The sequence below is a fragment of the Propithecus coquereli genome, unplaced genomic scaffold (genome assembly GCF_000956105.1).
Source record: "Propithecus coquereli isolate 6110/MARCELLA unplaced genomic scaffold, Pcoq_1.0 Scaffold580, whole genome shotgun sequence".
Lineage (NCBI taxonomy): Eukaryota > Metazoa > Chordata > Mammalia > Primates > Indriidae > Propithecus > Propithecus coquereli.
In genome coordinates this window covers 1,376,328-1,389,421 of record NW_012151730.1, presented here as the reverse complement: position 1 = coordinate 1,389,421, position 13,094 = coordinate 1,376,328, and the positions used below count along the sequence as shown (strand labels likewise).

Here is a 13,094-nt window from a genome sequence, read left to right as displayed (position 1 = left end):
CTGACTCACAGCAGTGCACAGCGTACACCCATTCCCATCTTGGTGCAGAATCAGAATATCTACTCATGCATGCATACATACATATACACACACACACATACAATGTGTACGAGCATACACACATACACACATGCACATGCACACAGACCTTGCAAGACCATCCAGCCAGCTCATCACCTGCACAGTGAGCCATGCCAACCACCAAAGCCAGGAATTCTGTCCAAGTCCACACCATCCTGAAGGCACACTATGACCTCCCTGAGGTCAGCCTCCCACATACTGTACCTCTCCAGGCCTTTGGACTGCTTGCTCTGCAGCTCATCCTGGCTGGACTGGCTATCATCCTTGTCTTTCCTTCCTACCTCCTGGGCCTATAGGCAAGAAACAGTGAAACATGTGTTTTGGAGGGGTCTGAATTTGGGTCCCTCCACCCTCTTGCTGATGCTCATGCTTAGGAAAAAGCACTGAGAGGTGGCTCTCTAGAGGATGGGACCACACAGGACACAGAACAGAAGGCCTGTCTACTGTACAATGAAGGCTCTCGAGCTTTGGCTACGCCCCCAGGCTCACAGCTGCTCCCTAGGTTGGCCTGGCTGGCCTGGGGAGGATGAGACAGATGACCACAGCCACTGTATGCAGAGTCGGAAGCCAGAGGCTGAAGGAGAACGCACAAGACAAAGAAAACCCTGCCTCCTGCTGCTGGGAGCCTGTACTGTCAGCTGCAGAGAAAGCAGAGAAATCCATGAACACCCCAAATCCACAGAGGCCCAGATTAGCAGTGCCAGTGATACACAGGCATGCTGAAATTAAGTGGGCAGTACAGGGGCAGCAGGCAAACACCTTAGAAAAGAAGAATCCTGGAGAGATGGAGTCTTGGTGCAACAGGAAAGAGCTATGCCCCAGACAAAAAGGGTACCAACCCGCAGCTGGACCGCAGAAGATAAAGTGTTCCTTTGCTACATGCCAGGTTCCCCTGAGGACTCAGGTCCTGCCAATAGACAATGACGCACCCTTCCCAGTCAGAAATTACATCTTCCATTAAAAAAAGAAAAATATCTCATTTTTAAGCTTGAGTATCTAGGCAAATTTAGCAAGCTGGTTTAAAAAAAAAAAAAGACTATTCTTGATAATTTCAAATATTTTCCACAGGGTCATGGTAGTGTAGTCCACCTGGGGTCAACCCTTTATTCAAGCACTTCCTACCTGGGAAGTCTGTCTCCTTCACTGTAAAACGGGATAGTAAACCACAGCTCACAGGGCTTCCAGTGAGGATGAAATTAGATCATGTACGTAAAACCCGACTCCTGGCCCAATGAAGGCATGCCATAAATGTTAGCTCCTCTTCCCACATTCCTCTCCCTCTCCCTCAGCCTAAGATAAAAAAGAAAGAAAGGAAAGAAAGGAAGAAAAGGCTTTACCCGTGCCAGTCCCCATTCTAGGACCTGCGCTCCTTCTGTCACACCGACAGGAGCCCCGTCTGTTCTGGGACACGGGGTCAACAGGAGAGGTGGGGCAGGAGACAGCACACTCCGTCTTCCCCAGTGGGGTCTCCAGCCCTGTGCCCACAGCCCCCCACACCTCTCCACTGGCAGCCTAAGCCCCAGCAGCTGCGGCCAACTCTGCCATCTGGATGGGTGAGGAAGGGCAGGGCCTGAACTAAAACCCAGCTCCTCCAAATTACATTAAAAATAGAAACGCTGCCCGTGAGTACTGCACCTCCTGGTGCCTGCAGCAGAAGGGCTCCCTGCCAGGGCTGCCACTCTTCATCGCATCAGCCTGGGCACAGCCTGCAGACAATGGCAGGGGCATGTGGCCTTCCCCAGCCCATCTCTTTCCCCTTCCAGTGATCGACTCACAACTTGTCTTCCCCTACAAACCACACCACACTCATCAAATACCTCCCTCTCTCACTTTTCAAGAAAAAAAAAAATCACACAGGCCAACTCCATTTAACAAACTAAAGTATGAGTAAGAAAGTGGTGATTGTAATTAAAATTTGGGGATTGAGCCCGGAGTCAGAAAGGACTCCAGGGCTATAAGCCACACACCATGAGGATAAAGACAGGTGGACAGGAGGACCGGCTGCGGACCAAGTATTTCCATCCACTCCCTTCTTGTTTCCTCTTCTGTCTTTCTGGAAACTGAACTAGCCCCACTGCCAAAGAAGGGATACTTTGGAAAACACCCAGACAGAAGGTCTTTTGGGTAGAATTTTACTTGCTCCCTTGACCTTTTGCCCTAGAAAAGGAAGCAAAGGAACCAGAGGAGGAAACCAGCCACATTGGCACTCTTCAGAAAGGGGACACAACAACAGCACATCCTAAGTAAGCCTCTGGCCTAGCACTACTCAAGACACCATTTCCTCATCCTCAACTCAGCTCCAGGATCTCGTTTTTGTGTAAGATCCAGTCCTCAGTTAAATAAATCACGGTGCATTCATACAGCAGAAGGCTACACAACCAATGAAATGAATAAGGGGGATCTACATGGAATACCTTAGAAATAAGTCAGGGGTCTGTTCTTAAATTTAAAAAGCATATTCACAGGCAGTTTTGATAGCACAATTCTAATTTTTATGGGAAGAAAAAAGTAGAAAATGGATAAATCCTTACATGTACATAGCAAAAATTCTGGAAAGGCGTATGGAAAATGTTAATGGAAACTGCTCACACCCCCTGCCTGTGGGAGTAAGACTGCAGGAAGTGGAAGACTTGGGCTTCTGTATTATTTGAAATAATTTTATGATCACTTTTCTTATTATGAAATTTATGATGTTTATAACTCATTATGATCATTATCTTAACTGTGGTAATGGTTTCAAAGGTGTATACATATGGTAGAACTTATCAAATGGATATGCAGTTTATTGCATGTCAATTATATCTTAATAAAGCTGCATACAAAATATTTTAAATGAACAAAAACTACTATAGTTCAGTTCTACGCCCAGGTCCTATACTTGGGAGACATGGAGAATATGGCAAAATGGGCAAAAGCCCACGGGAAGGATAAAGGGGACTACATCTACAGTGCTGTCACACAAGGGGGCTGCTGCTCTCTCTTCCAGCTCCACCTCCCTGCTCAGCCCTTCCATGCCCTGAAGATGGGAAAGAGCTAGAGGCTGAGCCCTGCAAAAGGATCCATTTGGTCAGCCAACCTGAGCACCCAGAATTGCCCACACCTGGATAGGCCGGTTACCAGGTATAGCCTAGGACTTCCTCTGCCAGGGCTGGCTGCCTCAAGGGGGTCCCTCATGAGAACCAAATCCAAGTCAGGTCCTGTTACTGCTTTATACCAAGCGACGTGCCCCAAAAAGAGGCTACTGGCCTCGCTGAGTCTTAGGTAGGACCCTAAAGATCTTTTTTCCAGCTCCCAAGTAATTCTGATATTGGCCAGGCTTTGGAGCCAGAGCAATGGAATCCACTCCTCGCCCCACCAACAAGGTAACTTTCCCACTTACCTACTGCCACAGGGGCCTCACAATTCACCTGCTCCAAACCCTTCCTGACTCATCCCACCTGCCCTTGTCTATGCCTTCACATCTTTCCAGCACTGCAAACAGGGTGATCAAGGTCCAGCAGGGACCTGGTGGCTGGGTAGTGGCCCAGGAAGGCTTTACCAAAAAACATGCAGGGCTCAAGTGCAATCAACCTTAACACTCTACCCTGTCTCCAACATGCATTGCACTAGAGGCTCCCAGGCTGGGTTCATATTAAACATCTTTTTGTTTGTTTTACCCAACAAATTTCCATTTTGCCCAAACCAAATACGTTCCCTTTAACTTGCAGAGACCATGTGCCACAACTGCTCTTCTCCTAACCAACCCACAAAGGAGAAAAAAAAAACAATCTTCTTGGCTCGAAGCTCCTTAAGGACAGGATCTGTGCGTGAGTCATCTTTGTACCCCATGTGGGTCAGACATCGTCCATGCCTGTCCAGACCTTACCTCTGGCAGCGGAGACAGACAAACAACCATAAAGCAAAACAAGAGGCACTGAGGGGAGCAAAGAGAGGGAACAATTCATCCTGCTCAGAGTAAGTAGTGTCAGAGGTGGGCCTCCAAGACCACGAAAGAGCTTGCCAGGACAACGGGGGAAGCAGCATGGCAGAAAGGAGGGCAAGCAGGCAGGCTGGAGGCAGAGCAGTAGCAATAGCAGTAGCAGTAGCAGAGGTGGAGGGAGGCAGGGCTCCAGGAATGGTGAGTGGCAGACCCAGCTGGTGGGGGAGCAGATGGGCTGGGCATAAGGCTGCAAAGGATAGATGGGCCAGGCTGGGAAGTGCCTTGAAGTCCACCATCCACAGTGCTTTGCACACGAGCACGTGGTCAACTCTCGGTTGCTGAATAAATGGATAAACAGATAAATATATGGGGGGGAAAGGCTTTAATTCACACAGCAACAGAGCAGGAATAGTCAGAATCTCCACTGGGGCACGTCAGGGCCATGCCTTAATGAATTAGAAGGGACAGAACTTCCAGAAACGTATCCTGGGATGGGCAGGGCTCAGCTCTCATAAAGTGGCTGCTAGGGAAAATGAGATCCAGCCCACCTCCCGGAAAGACTCACCTCCCAGTGGGCTCCATCCAGGGCCGGGGAAAGCACATCAACATCCCGCAGGTGCTCCGAGATCCGGCTGCGAAAACCAAAGTCCTGGAGACAGTGGAGACGGCGAGGTCAGCTCTGCCTCTGTCATAGTCAGCACCCACCTGGGCCTCTCCCCTACCCAACTCCAGCTTTCTAGAAAGGTGTTGACCATGTGCCAGGCTCCATGCTAAATAAACATTTCAACATCTACCAATTTAATCTTCAAAATAACATTGTGACTAGATAGAAAGATATGTGCTAAAGCAGGTATGGTAAAAATATTTTGTTGACTATAGGCGGTAAGTATGTAAAATTCTTTTAATTTTTCATATGTTTGAAATTTTTCATAAAATTATGAGGAAAAAAATAACTTTGTGAGACTGAAACTCCCATCCTCATCACACAGGTGGAGAGCATGTGCCATTTGCCCAAGGTCACACAGCTGATGAGCAAGGGGTTTAGGGACACATGGAGCGTGGGCTGACTCCAAAGCCCAAGCTCTTTCCATGACACATGCTGCAAAGTATGTCACTTTCCAGCTGTCTCTCCCCCTCCAGTGCCCAACCAGGGCACCACAAGGCAGGCCAAAGTACCCAGAAAACCTGTGGGCAGAGTCTGGAAACGAGGCCTGGTGGGCTCTTTCCAGCTTGTTCCATCCCCCTTTCCATATAGGTGCCCCTCTGGACTATGGGGATCAATAAGTGGCACTTTCTGCACAGGCTTCTCTTGGGGGCAGACAGTGTCCACAATAGTGCCAGTTCCTTGCTGCCCTTTGGCTGCCATAGGACAACAATCCCGCCCCTTCTGAGCCTAAGATCCCTGCCGGGCTGAGTGGTGGATTGCTACCCAACAGCATGCTAATGGGGACAGTTCTGTCATCAGCCCTGATAAATGGCGGGATGCCCAGATAAGGTCTGGTCCTGCTGTCCACGGCTTCCTCCATCTACTCCCATGGAGAAGAAAAATGCTGATGGGCACATTTCTCCACATGGGTGACTGCTTTAGAATAGCCAGACCCTTTGCTTCCAAGAGTTTTGTGACATGGCTATTCTTCATGGACAGTTTTTGCCAACAACCGTGACTTTTTGCCTTCCTTTCCTAGCTCATGGGCTTTTCTTCTTTTTTGGTGACATTTTCCTTTCAGTTTGAGTTCTACTCCACTTAATGCAGCTGCCATCTGCCTCCTAAGCCCATGGCTCAGTGAGGGGCGAGAGCACACAGCCTCCTAATTCCTCAGCACCCCCTCGTATCATTACTGCTCATCCCTGACCCTCTCCCACTAATCCCTTCCCTTTGATCTGCGTCTTCGAAACAGATGGAGGATGGTTTCTAGAGGTAATGTTCTGCCAAAAAGCACCCCAGACTACTCCCCTTAGATACAGACCTGGCAAATGAAACCAGGATACAGCAGGCTGGGTAGGTCTGCGACAAAGAAACTGTGTATGCTGGCATTCCAGGACAAAGCCTTAACTTTAGAAATGAAACCACAGCATCCCTCCTGGCCAGAGTCTGGGGACTGGTCCTTGCCACAGCTCAGTGATCCCATAAACACAAACGCATCAGTCCCTAACCTCCTAGGTTCATGTAACGTTCCTGCTAGAGCCCAGAGGCAACTGACATGATCTCACAGGCAATTCAGAACAGTCACAACAGTTAACATTTTAATGCCATTAAATATATAACAATAACATTAATATTTATATGCTAACATTTTACATTCTCTACCTCACTTTCTTCTCACAACAAACCTATAAAGTAGGTAGTGTTATCCTTAGTTAATGGGTTGCGAATCTGGAGCTAGACAAGAGCCAAGTATGAGTTCTAATATCCCCGCTTACAAGCTGTGATGCTAGGCAAATTACTTAACCTTGGAGACTCACAAATCCATGCTCTTCACCACCACTCGACTACCCTCATCACAAACTCACCAGGCCAAGGAAGGACTTGAGGTCAGAAGCAGTGGAGTCTGAGAGCTGTGGTTCCTTCATTTGTTCACTAATCTCTGACTCCTGGGGAGAGAAAACCACAGAGAAATCCCCCAGAGCAGAGAGGGCCACAGTCACTGTCCTGAGAATTCTGTTCAGGCCACGGTGCCAACGCAGGCTTCTTGAAAATCCTAAGGAGGCCTATGGACTGACTATGCCATTCTCTCCAAATACATGCAACAGCCTCCACCCCCCTGGGGCTGGGCAGCCCAGCTGAATATAGACAATCACACTCTGAATCAGATCAACAAGGATTTACACATGTAAGGAGAGCCAAGTGTGGTGGAGGTGGTCAGAAAGTTGGCAGTACAGAAGTTTGATGCTGTCCTAAAAAACAGAATCAGAGCACATTTTCCAGGAAATAGATAAAAGCTCTTTAAATGAATTCCCTCACCATCTACCTGGATGAGAAATAGGACTAAGAGTTACAAAATCTAAAATACCAAAGTCTCCACTGGGACCTATACTTCTGTCTATTTTGGTCATTGGCCTGGTCTTACCAAAGCAACCACTCCCATATCTTGGGTTGGTTTAGAAAGAGCCACAGAAATTGATGAGAAGAGTCTCCTTGTAACCTAATTACCTATGCTGGGGCAGGACACTCCCAACTGTGGTACCTGCCCCACCTCCCCCACCACATACAATGTTCTCCTCTCTCTATAGGAACTCAGACTATTGCAACCATGACTGACCCTACCAATGTCAAGAAGCAGAAAGGGGAGGCAGGAAGAGGGAGGGGGAAATAAGTACGAAAAAAGAGGAACATGAGTATCCCAGGAGGGTGCCAACGGAAAAGCAAATTCCTGCTCTGAATTTCAGTACCAGCAGGTTTGCAATTTCATTCAGGATTTTACTGCCTGCTGGGTCTGGACATATTTGTCACAATTAAGGGTTGGGCTGATGTTGACAGCCCAGTGCAGGGACTGCAAATGAAGTTCCTGCCTCAGTAATGAAGATGTGGGGATAGCACTTGGACAGGGCTGAAGAGAGCAACAGAGGGCTGTAGCTGGCACCTGCCTATGGGATACATTGACTTACCTGGCTGGCATCTGACCTGCTATCTTTTGGGGCAGAAGGCTCCTTCTTTGGCTCCTTCACCTCTTCCCTCCTGGAACCCTTCTCTCCTGCATCCACCATGTCCTTTTTAGAGGCTTTGGCAGGCTCATCGCCTCCGGGGCCCACCCTGGAGGGCGCCAGACTCCTGGAAGCCCTAGGCTCACTCTTCTCATTCTCTTCTTTTTCTAAGAGCCCAGGACTCGTCCTTCGTCTCTGTCGCCCTTTGCCATCAGCGCTGCTCAGACTGCTGTCTGCACCTTGGCTCGAATGCTTGCTGGGAGTAAGGGGGCCAGCAGCATCTGAATCCAGAGAAACATCCTTCTTCTCCTCTGGCTGGCTTGTTCTAGGAGACTCCTAGGCAGCAGCAGACCAAGTCAGAAAGGAAGACATCAGGAATGTATAAAAGGAGATTAGAGGTATGCTGCAAGATGGAGCTACCACTCCCTTGACCCACAGGCCAGTGCTCAAGTTCTGACACTAATGGTTATCAATCACCCAAACAGCTTTTTAAAACATAGATTCCTGGCTCTACCCCAGACCTGCTGAATCAGAATTTTGATAGTGATTTGGATACACACAACCTTACTCCTGGTCCACTGGTAAGCTTGGAAATCACTGCATTGGACTATTCAACTCCATCACCACCTATCACATTCTCAAATAACAAATCTGTCTCACTCAAGCCCCATTAGCCAAATCATAAGATTGCAGACTCAGAGACCAATATTTAGTTAAGATGATGATGGATGGTCATGTGAAAGAAAGGTAGCAAGATCTGGAATTTCTATTTTTCATTTTTAAGAGGCAGTGGGAGGGGAAAATATCAGGAGGGTACCCTTCTTCCCTGAAGCCTCCCCTGTACATGCTGACCATCAGCAACCTGGAGACCACAGCCTCCATCAGGGACTGACAATTGGGTCCTCTGGGAAGCAGATGCCAAGATGGGATTAGATGTGCAAGAGATTTACTGAGAGACATGTTTATGAAGGACAAAGGAGGTGAGGAGAGCCTTCAGAACACAATGCAGGTCTGATAACTGTGACAGAAGAGAGGGAAGGAAGAGCCTCCGGGTACAGCACAGTTCTGAGACAGTCTTGGCCAGCCCAGCAGAGGGCCTCTAAGCAGGTTGCCATTAGAGGAGTCCCACATCCGGCAGAAATGGTCCTGCTTTCGGACCCATTGTGTCCCATCATCAGGTGGAAGCATGACCTTGCCACAAAGGAGGGTGGACGGAAAGGGCAGCAGCTGGAGGCTGTCAATCTACTAAACTCCCTTGGCAGGGTCTCTTGAAAGGAGATCCGAGTAATGTACCTCTACAGCGGCCACGCTCTGCTTCTCACACACAAATCTCACTTTAAAGACTAGTGAAAACCTAAGGCTATTTCCACTTAAATTCTTCAGAGTCAGCTAAAAGAGAAAAAGAAAACCCTCCCTTGGAAATACAGCCAATGATCTCTTTTGGGCTAAGGCTAAGAAGACTTCCTCCCAGAAAACATCTGCGCTAACACTTGGGCTGCCAAGCTGAACAATTTCTAATCAGAGATTTTTTTTTTTAGGGGAGAAAGAGTCTCAGTCTGTCACCCCAGCTACAGTGTAATGGAGTACATCATAGCTCACTGCAACCTCAAACTCCTGGGCTCAAGCAATACTCCTGCCTCAGCCTCCACTTAAATTCTTCAGAATAGCTGGGACTACCAGCGCATGCCACCACGCCCAGCTAAGTGTTCTATTTTTTGTAGAGATTGGGTCTTGCTCTTGCTCAAACTGGTCTTGAACTCCTGAGCTCAAGCAACCTTCCCACCTCCACATCCCAGAGTGTCAGGATTACAGGTGTGAGCCACCTTGCCCGGCCTGATCAGAGATTTTTAAGACTTCCTGATTCCCTACCCTGAAGACTCAAACAAGGAACATGATGGCTAAAGAGTCAAAAGGTCCAAGGAGAAGCCCTAAGCATGGCATTTACTGATGCTTTGTTAAAGTATCTGCTGTGCCCACAGGTATTACCAGTCGCCTGCAGGTCTGACGGCCTATGAACAGCTAATCCAAGCTTCCTAAGGACGGTTAAGAGAGGCAGTAAAGCAGAGTGATTCAGACCTCAGCTTCAGGGATGGACTACCTAGGCTCAAATTGGCTCCACACTTACAGATATGTAACCTTAGGCAAATTATTTACTTCTCTGTGCCTCAGTTTGTTTCTCTAAAATACTGGGATATAGTATTAATAGTGCCTACCTAATAGGGTTCTTGGGAAGAGTAAATGAGGTAACACTCATTAAGTGAGTTAAAGAACTTAGGACTGTACCTGGCATACTGTCAGTGTCCCATAAATGTGAACTAATGTCATATGATGAGACCCAAATGTTCACTCATTGAGCACCTTCTGTGTGGCAAACACTGCCTTGGGGATCTGAATATGACCAAGACATAGATCCTGCCCTTAAGGAACTGAGCTAATATTGAGAAAAGTGTCCCAGATAGCCCTGGTTATGAGCCTTGACTTGCCAAGCAAAGAGGCCATGAGACACTGTGGTGATACTGTCACCAGGCCTGGGCCTGTCCCAGAAAGAAAAGCAGAAGGGGCGGCTTCCCTCCCGCTGTGGCAGCACATAGCAGGTACCCTCCGGTGCTGCTCCTCTCAGCATGCCTAACCTCTAGCATGGAATAAATCTGCAATGATCACTGGGCTAAGAGAAGGAAGGGGGATAAGCGCCCCCTCTTCAAGAGAAGCAGTTTCAGGTTAAGGCCAGGCCTTCCTGTCTCCATATCCCCAGAGGTAGCCTGCACTCAGCAGGAGCTCAATAACTGGTCTGTGGGGCTCTGAGGACTCTGAGAAGGAGGTGGGAGTTTCTTGGGGTAGGCAAGGAGTGTCTGGCAGCCACATCCCCCTCGCTTGGCAAGCAGGGGGCCAGGTTCTACCTTGGCCATCTACCCTGGCCAGGTTCATCTTGACATTAAAGAAAGGCTTTCCTGCTTAAAAGTTGGGAGTGAAACCTCCAAGAGTGCTACCTGGAAACAGACCTTGAATTAGGGACAGAGGAAATATCAGACCACAAACAGCACCTACGGCCTTCAGGATAAAGCCCAGACCTCCTCACTTGGCCCACAGCCCTTATGGCCCAGCCCCTGCCTGCCTCTGGTGGTTCACCTCCAGCCAAACTCTCCTCCTGCTTGTGGATAAACATGCTGTTTTGCTACTTTGCCATGTACATTCTTAAAACATCCACTCATCCACACATATACTCTACCCTGACAAAGCCCCACTGGTCCTCACAGCATCACCTCTTCCAGGCCACCTTCCTTGACCCTGGGTCAGGTGACCTGAGATGAGTCTTCCCCATCCTCTACCATAATAGCTATTATAATTGCTGATTTCCTTGTCTGTTTCCCTCACCAAATTAGTTCCCTGTTGTCCTTAGTACCTAGTTTCTGGCACATAAAAGATGTCCAGTAAAGGCTTATTAACTGAATTTTTAAAAATGAATAAGGGTGTCAAGCAGAGATACAAGTTGAGGCTTTCCTTCCTACTCTGCAAAATGGAGATGTAGTGTTTACGTTGCAAGGTTATATAGGAATTAGACTATATTTGTTACAGTGCTTATTAAATAGATAATAGCTGGGCAAATGTTAACTATTAATTAAATAACTACTCAAGATGATGGAAAAACAAGTAACCTATCAAGAATCAAAGAATACCAGATATAGCTAGAGATTCCCATTCTTACACATGGGAATATAGTCGGACCACAAGAATCTTAAGCCCAATCTAATTCTAAAGCTTAAATTCTTCAAAAGATGATTTTTCCATGATGGGATTTGTTCTAATTTGCCTATGCAAATATTAAAATAGTAAAATACAGCTAATATTAAAATAAATGACTTGCATTCTCTGCACCCATGTCAACTAACTGCAATGACAGGGCAGCCAGAGGTCCATCTTGAGGGTGGGGAAAGCAGAGGGAGGAGTGTAGATTATCCATAAATGGACAAACAAGAGCTGCGTGTCCGAAAACCCATCCTATCCCACACTCAGCTCCCTTCAAGGACCCTGGCTCCTTGTCAGGTCACTGGGCCTAAAGCCCCAACCAGAAGACATTCTCCAGGCACCGGCCTAGAGCACGCAATCTCCTGCCCCGGGCTCTGTGGAGGGTGCAGGCGAAGGTGGGGGGCCTGCAGCCATGGCACAGCTTTGCCCTCAGCGCATCCCTGCTCAGACTCCTGTCTTCTCCTGTCATAGCCCCAGGTCCTTGAGTATCTCAAGGCATATTTCTGCTGCTTTTTCAAATAAGACCTTACCATCTGCATGAGGAGGGGTGCAGCGGAGTGCTTATAAGAATAGTTTCATGAATATTTACCATACCCCCTAAAAGCCATGAGGTCTCCAGTGCTACAGTCTCCCTCCTCTAGCCCAGAGCACAAAGGCAGGGGCTCCTATAACCCACACAACACAGGAGGGGGCTTGCAAGCAACAGGGAGCTGAACACCCTGTCTGCGTATTGCCTCTGTTCTAGGGAGATGCTCACCAAGCCGATCATCAGTCCAGTTTATTTTCCAGGTTTCATTTCTACCCAGTTGGTCTCAATTCTTTGCACAGCTCCGTGGTGTTGTTCGCACTTTCCAATCACACTGACATCATCCTGTTATTCCTAAGCCCAGGCTCCCTCCTGCTCCTTTGATCTGCTGATGGGCTTTTCACCAGCTCCACATGGCCACATGCTGCCTGCTGCCTACCCTTCAGCCTCCCCTTGTTCTCAGCGTTCTCAGCATTGGTTCCATGAACCTTTCTCCCTTGAGTCTGTAACAGACTAGAAGTAGGTTTAAGTCAGAAGGCAGGAGAGGAGGGAGAAGGAGAGAGACGGAGAGATGCATTCTTGCCATCCTACTGCCCTCTCATGGAAGCAAGAACAAAGTGACAGCTCAGTGAGACAGGGCAGAACGGACCTCAGCAGTAATCTCCATCCAGGGCTGCCTGGAATGCTGAGGAGTAGGGAAAGGCGGGCAGTTCGGAGAATCCAAAGACTGTTAACTGAGACAAAAGCCATTTTCAAAAGGCAGGGTCCAAGCAAAGGCCACACTGCCTGTCCTGAAACCCCCATTGGTCCATACCACTAATGTTCCTCAACAGGAAAAGCCCTAATTGCTGCCTGAAGTTAGAACATAGGAATCTAACACTCCATGTGGCAAAAAGAACTAAATCTGCTGGGATGCTAGAGACTGGGGTGGGAGGTGTATTTAACACCGCCCATTCCAGACATTTCCCCCATCACACTGGGGTGCCTATTTATATTAAAGAGGTTATAAAAATGTTTAAAAGCTCCCACTCCCGGCCAGGCGGTGGCTCACGCCTGTAATCCTAGCACTCTGGGAGGCCGAGGCGGGCGGATCATTCTGAGCTCAGGAGTTCGAGACCAGCCTGAGCAAGAGCGAGACCCCGTCTCTACCAAAAAATGTAAAGAAATTAATTGGACAGCTAA

At 48.2% G+C, this 13,094-nt stretch overlaps 1 protein-coding gene across 1 annotated transcript in view; it reads right to left on the bottom strand.

The window, feature by feature from the left end:
* The window catches only part of CEP164 (centrosomal protein 164kDa), a 79,871-nt gene that overhangs the window by 20,747 nt on the left and 46,030 nt on the right, over positions 1-13,094 (bottom strand). Inside the window, exons 8-11 of the mRNA XM_012658342.1 lie at positions 7,607-7,978; positions 6,512-6,592; positions 4,566-4,649; positions 286-371 (exon numbers count right to left, since the gene is read on the bottom strand). Of these exons, the coding sequence (XP_012513796.1) occupies positions 286-371; positions 4,566-4,649; positions 6,512-6,592; positions 7,607-7,978 (623 nt within the window). The remainder of the gene's footprint in view (positions 1-285; positions 372-4,565; positions 4,650-6,511; positions 6,593-7,606; positions 7,979-13,094) is intronic.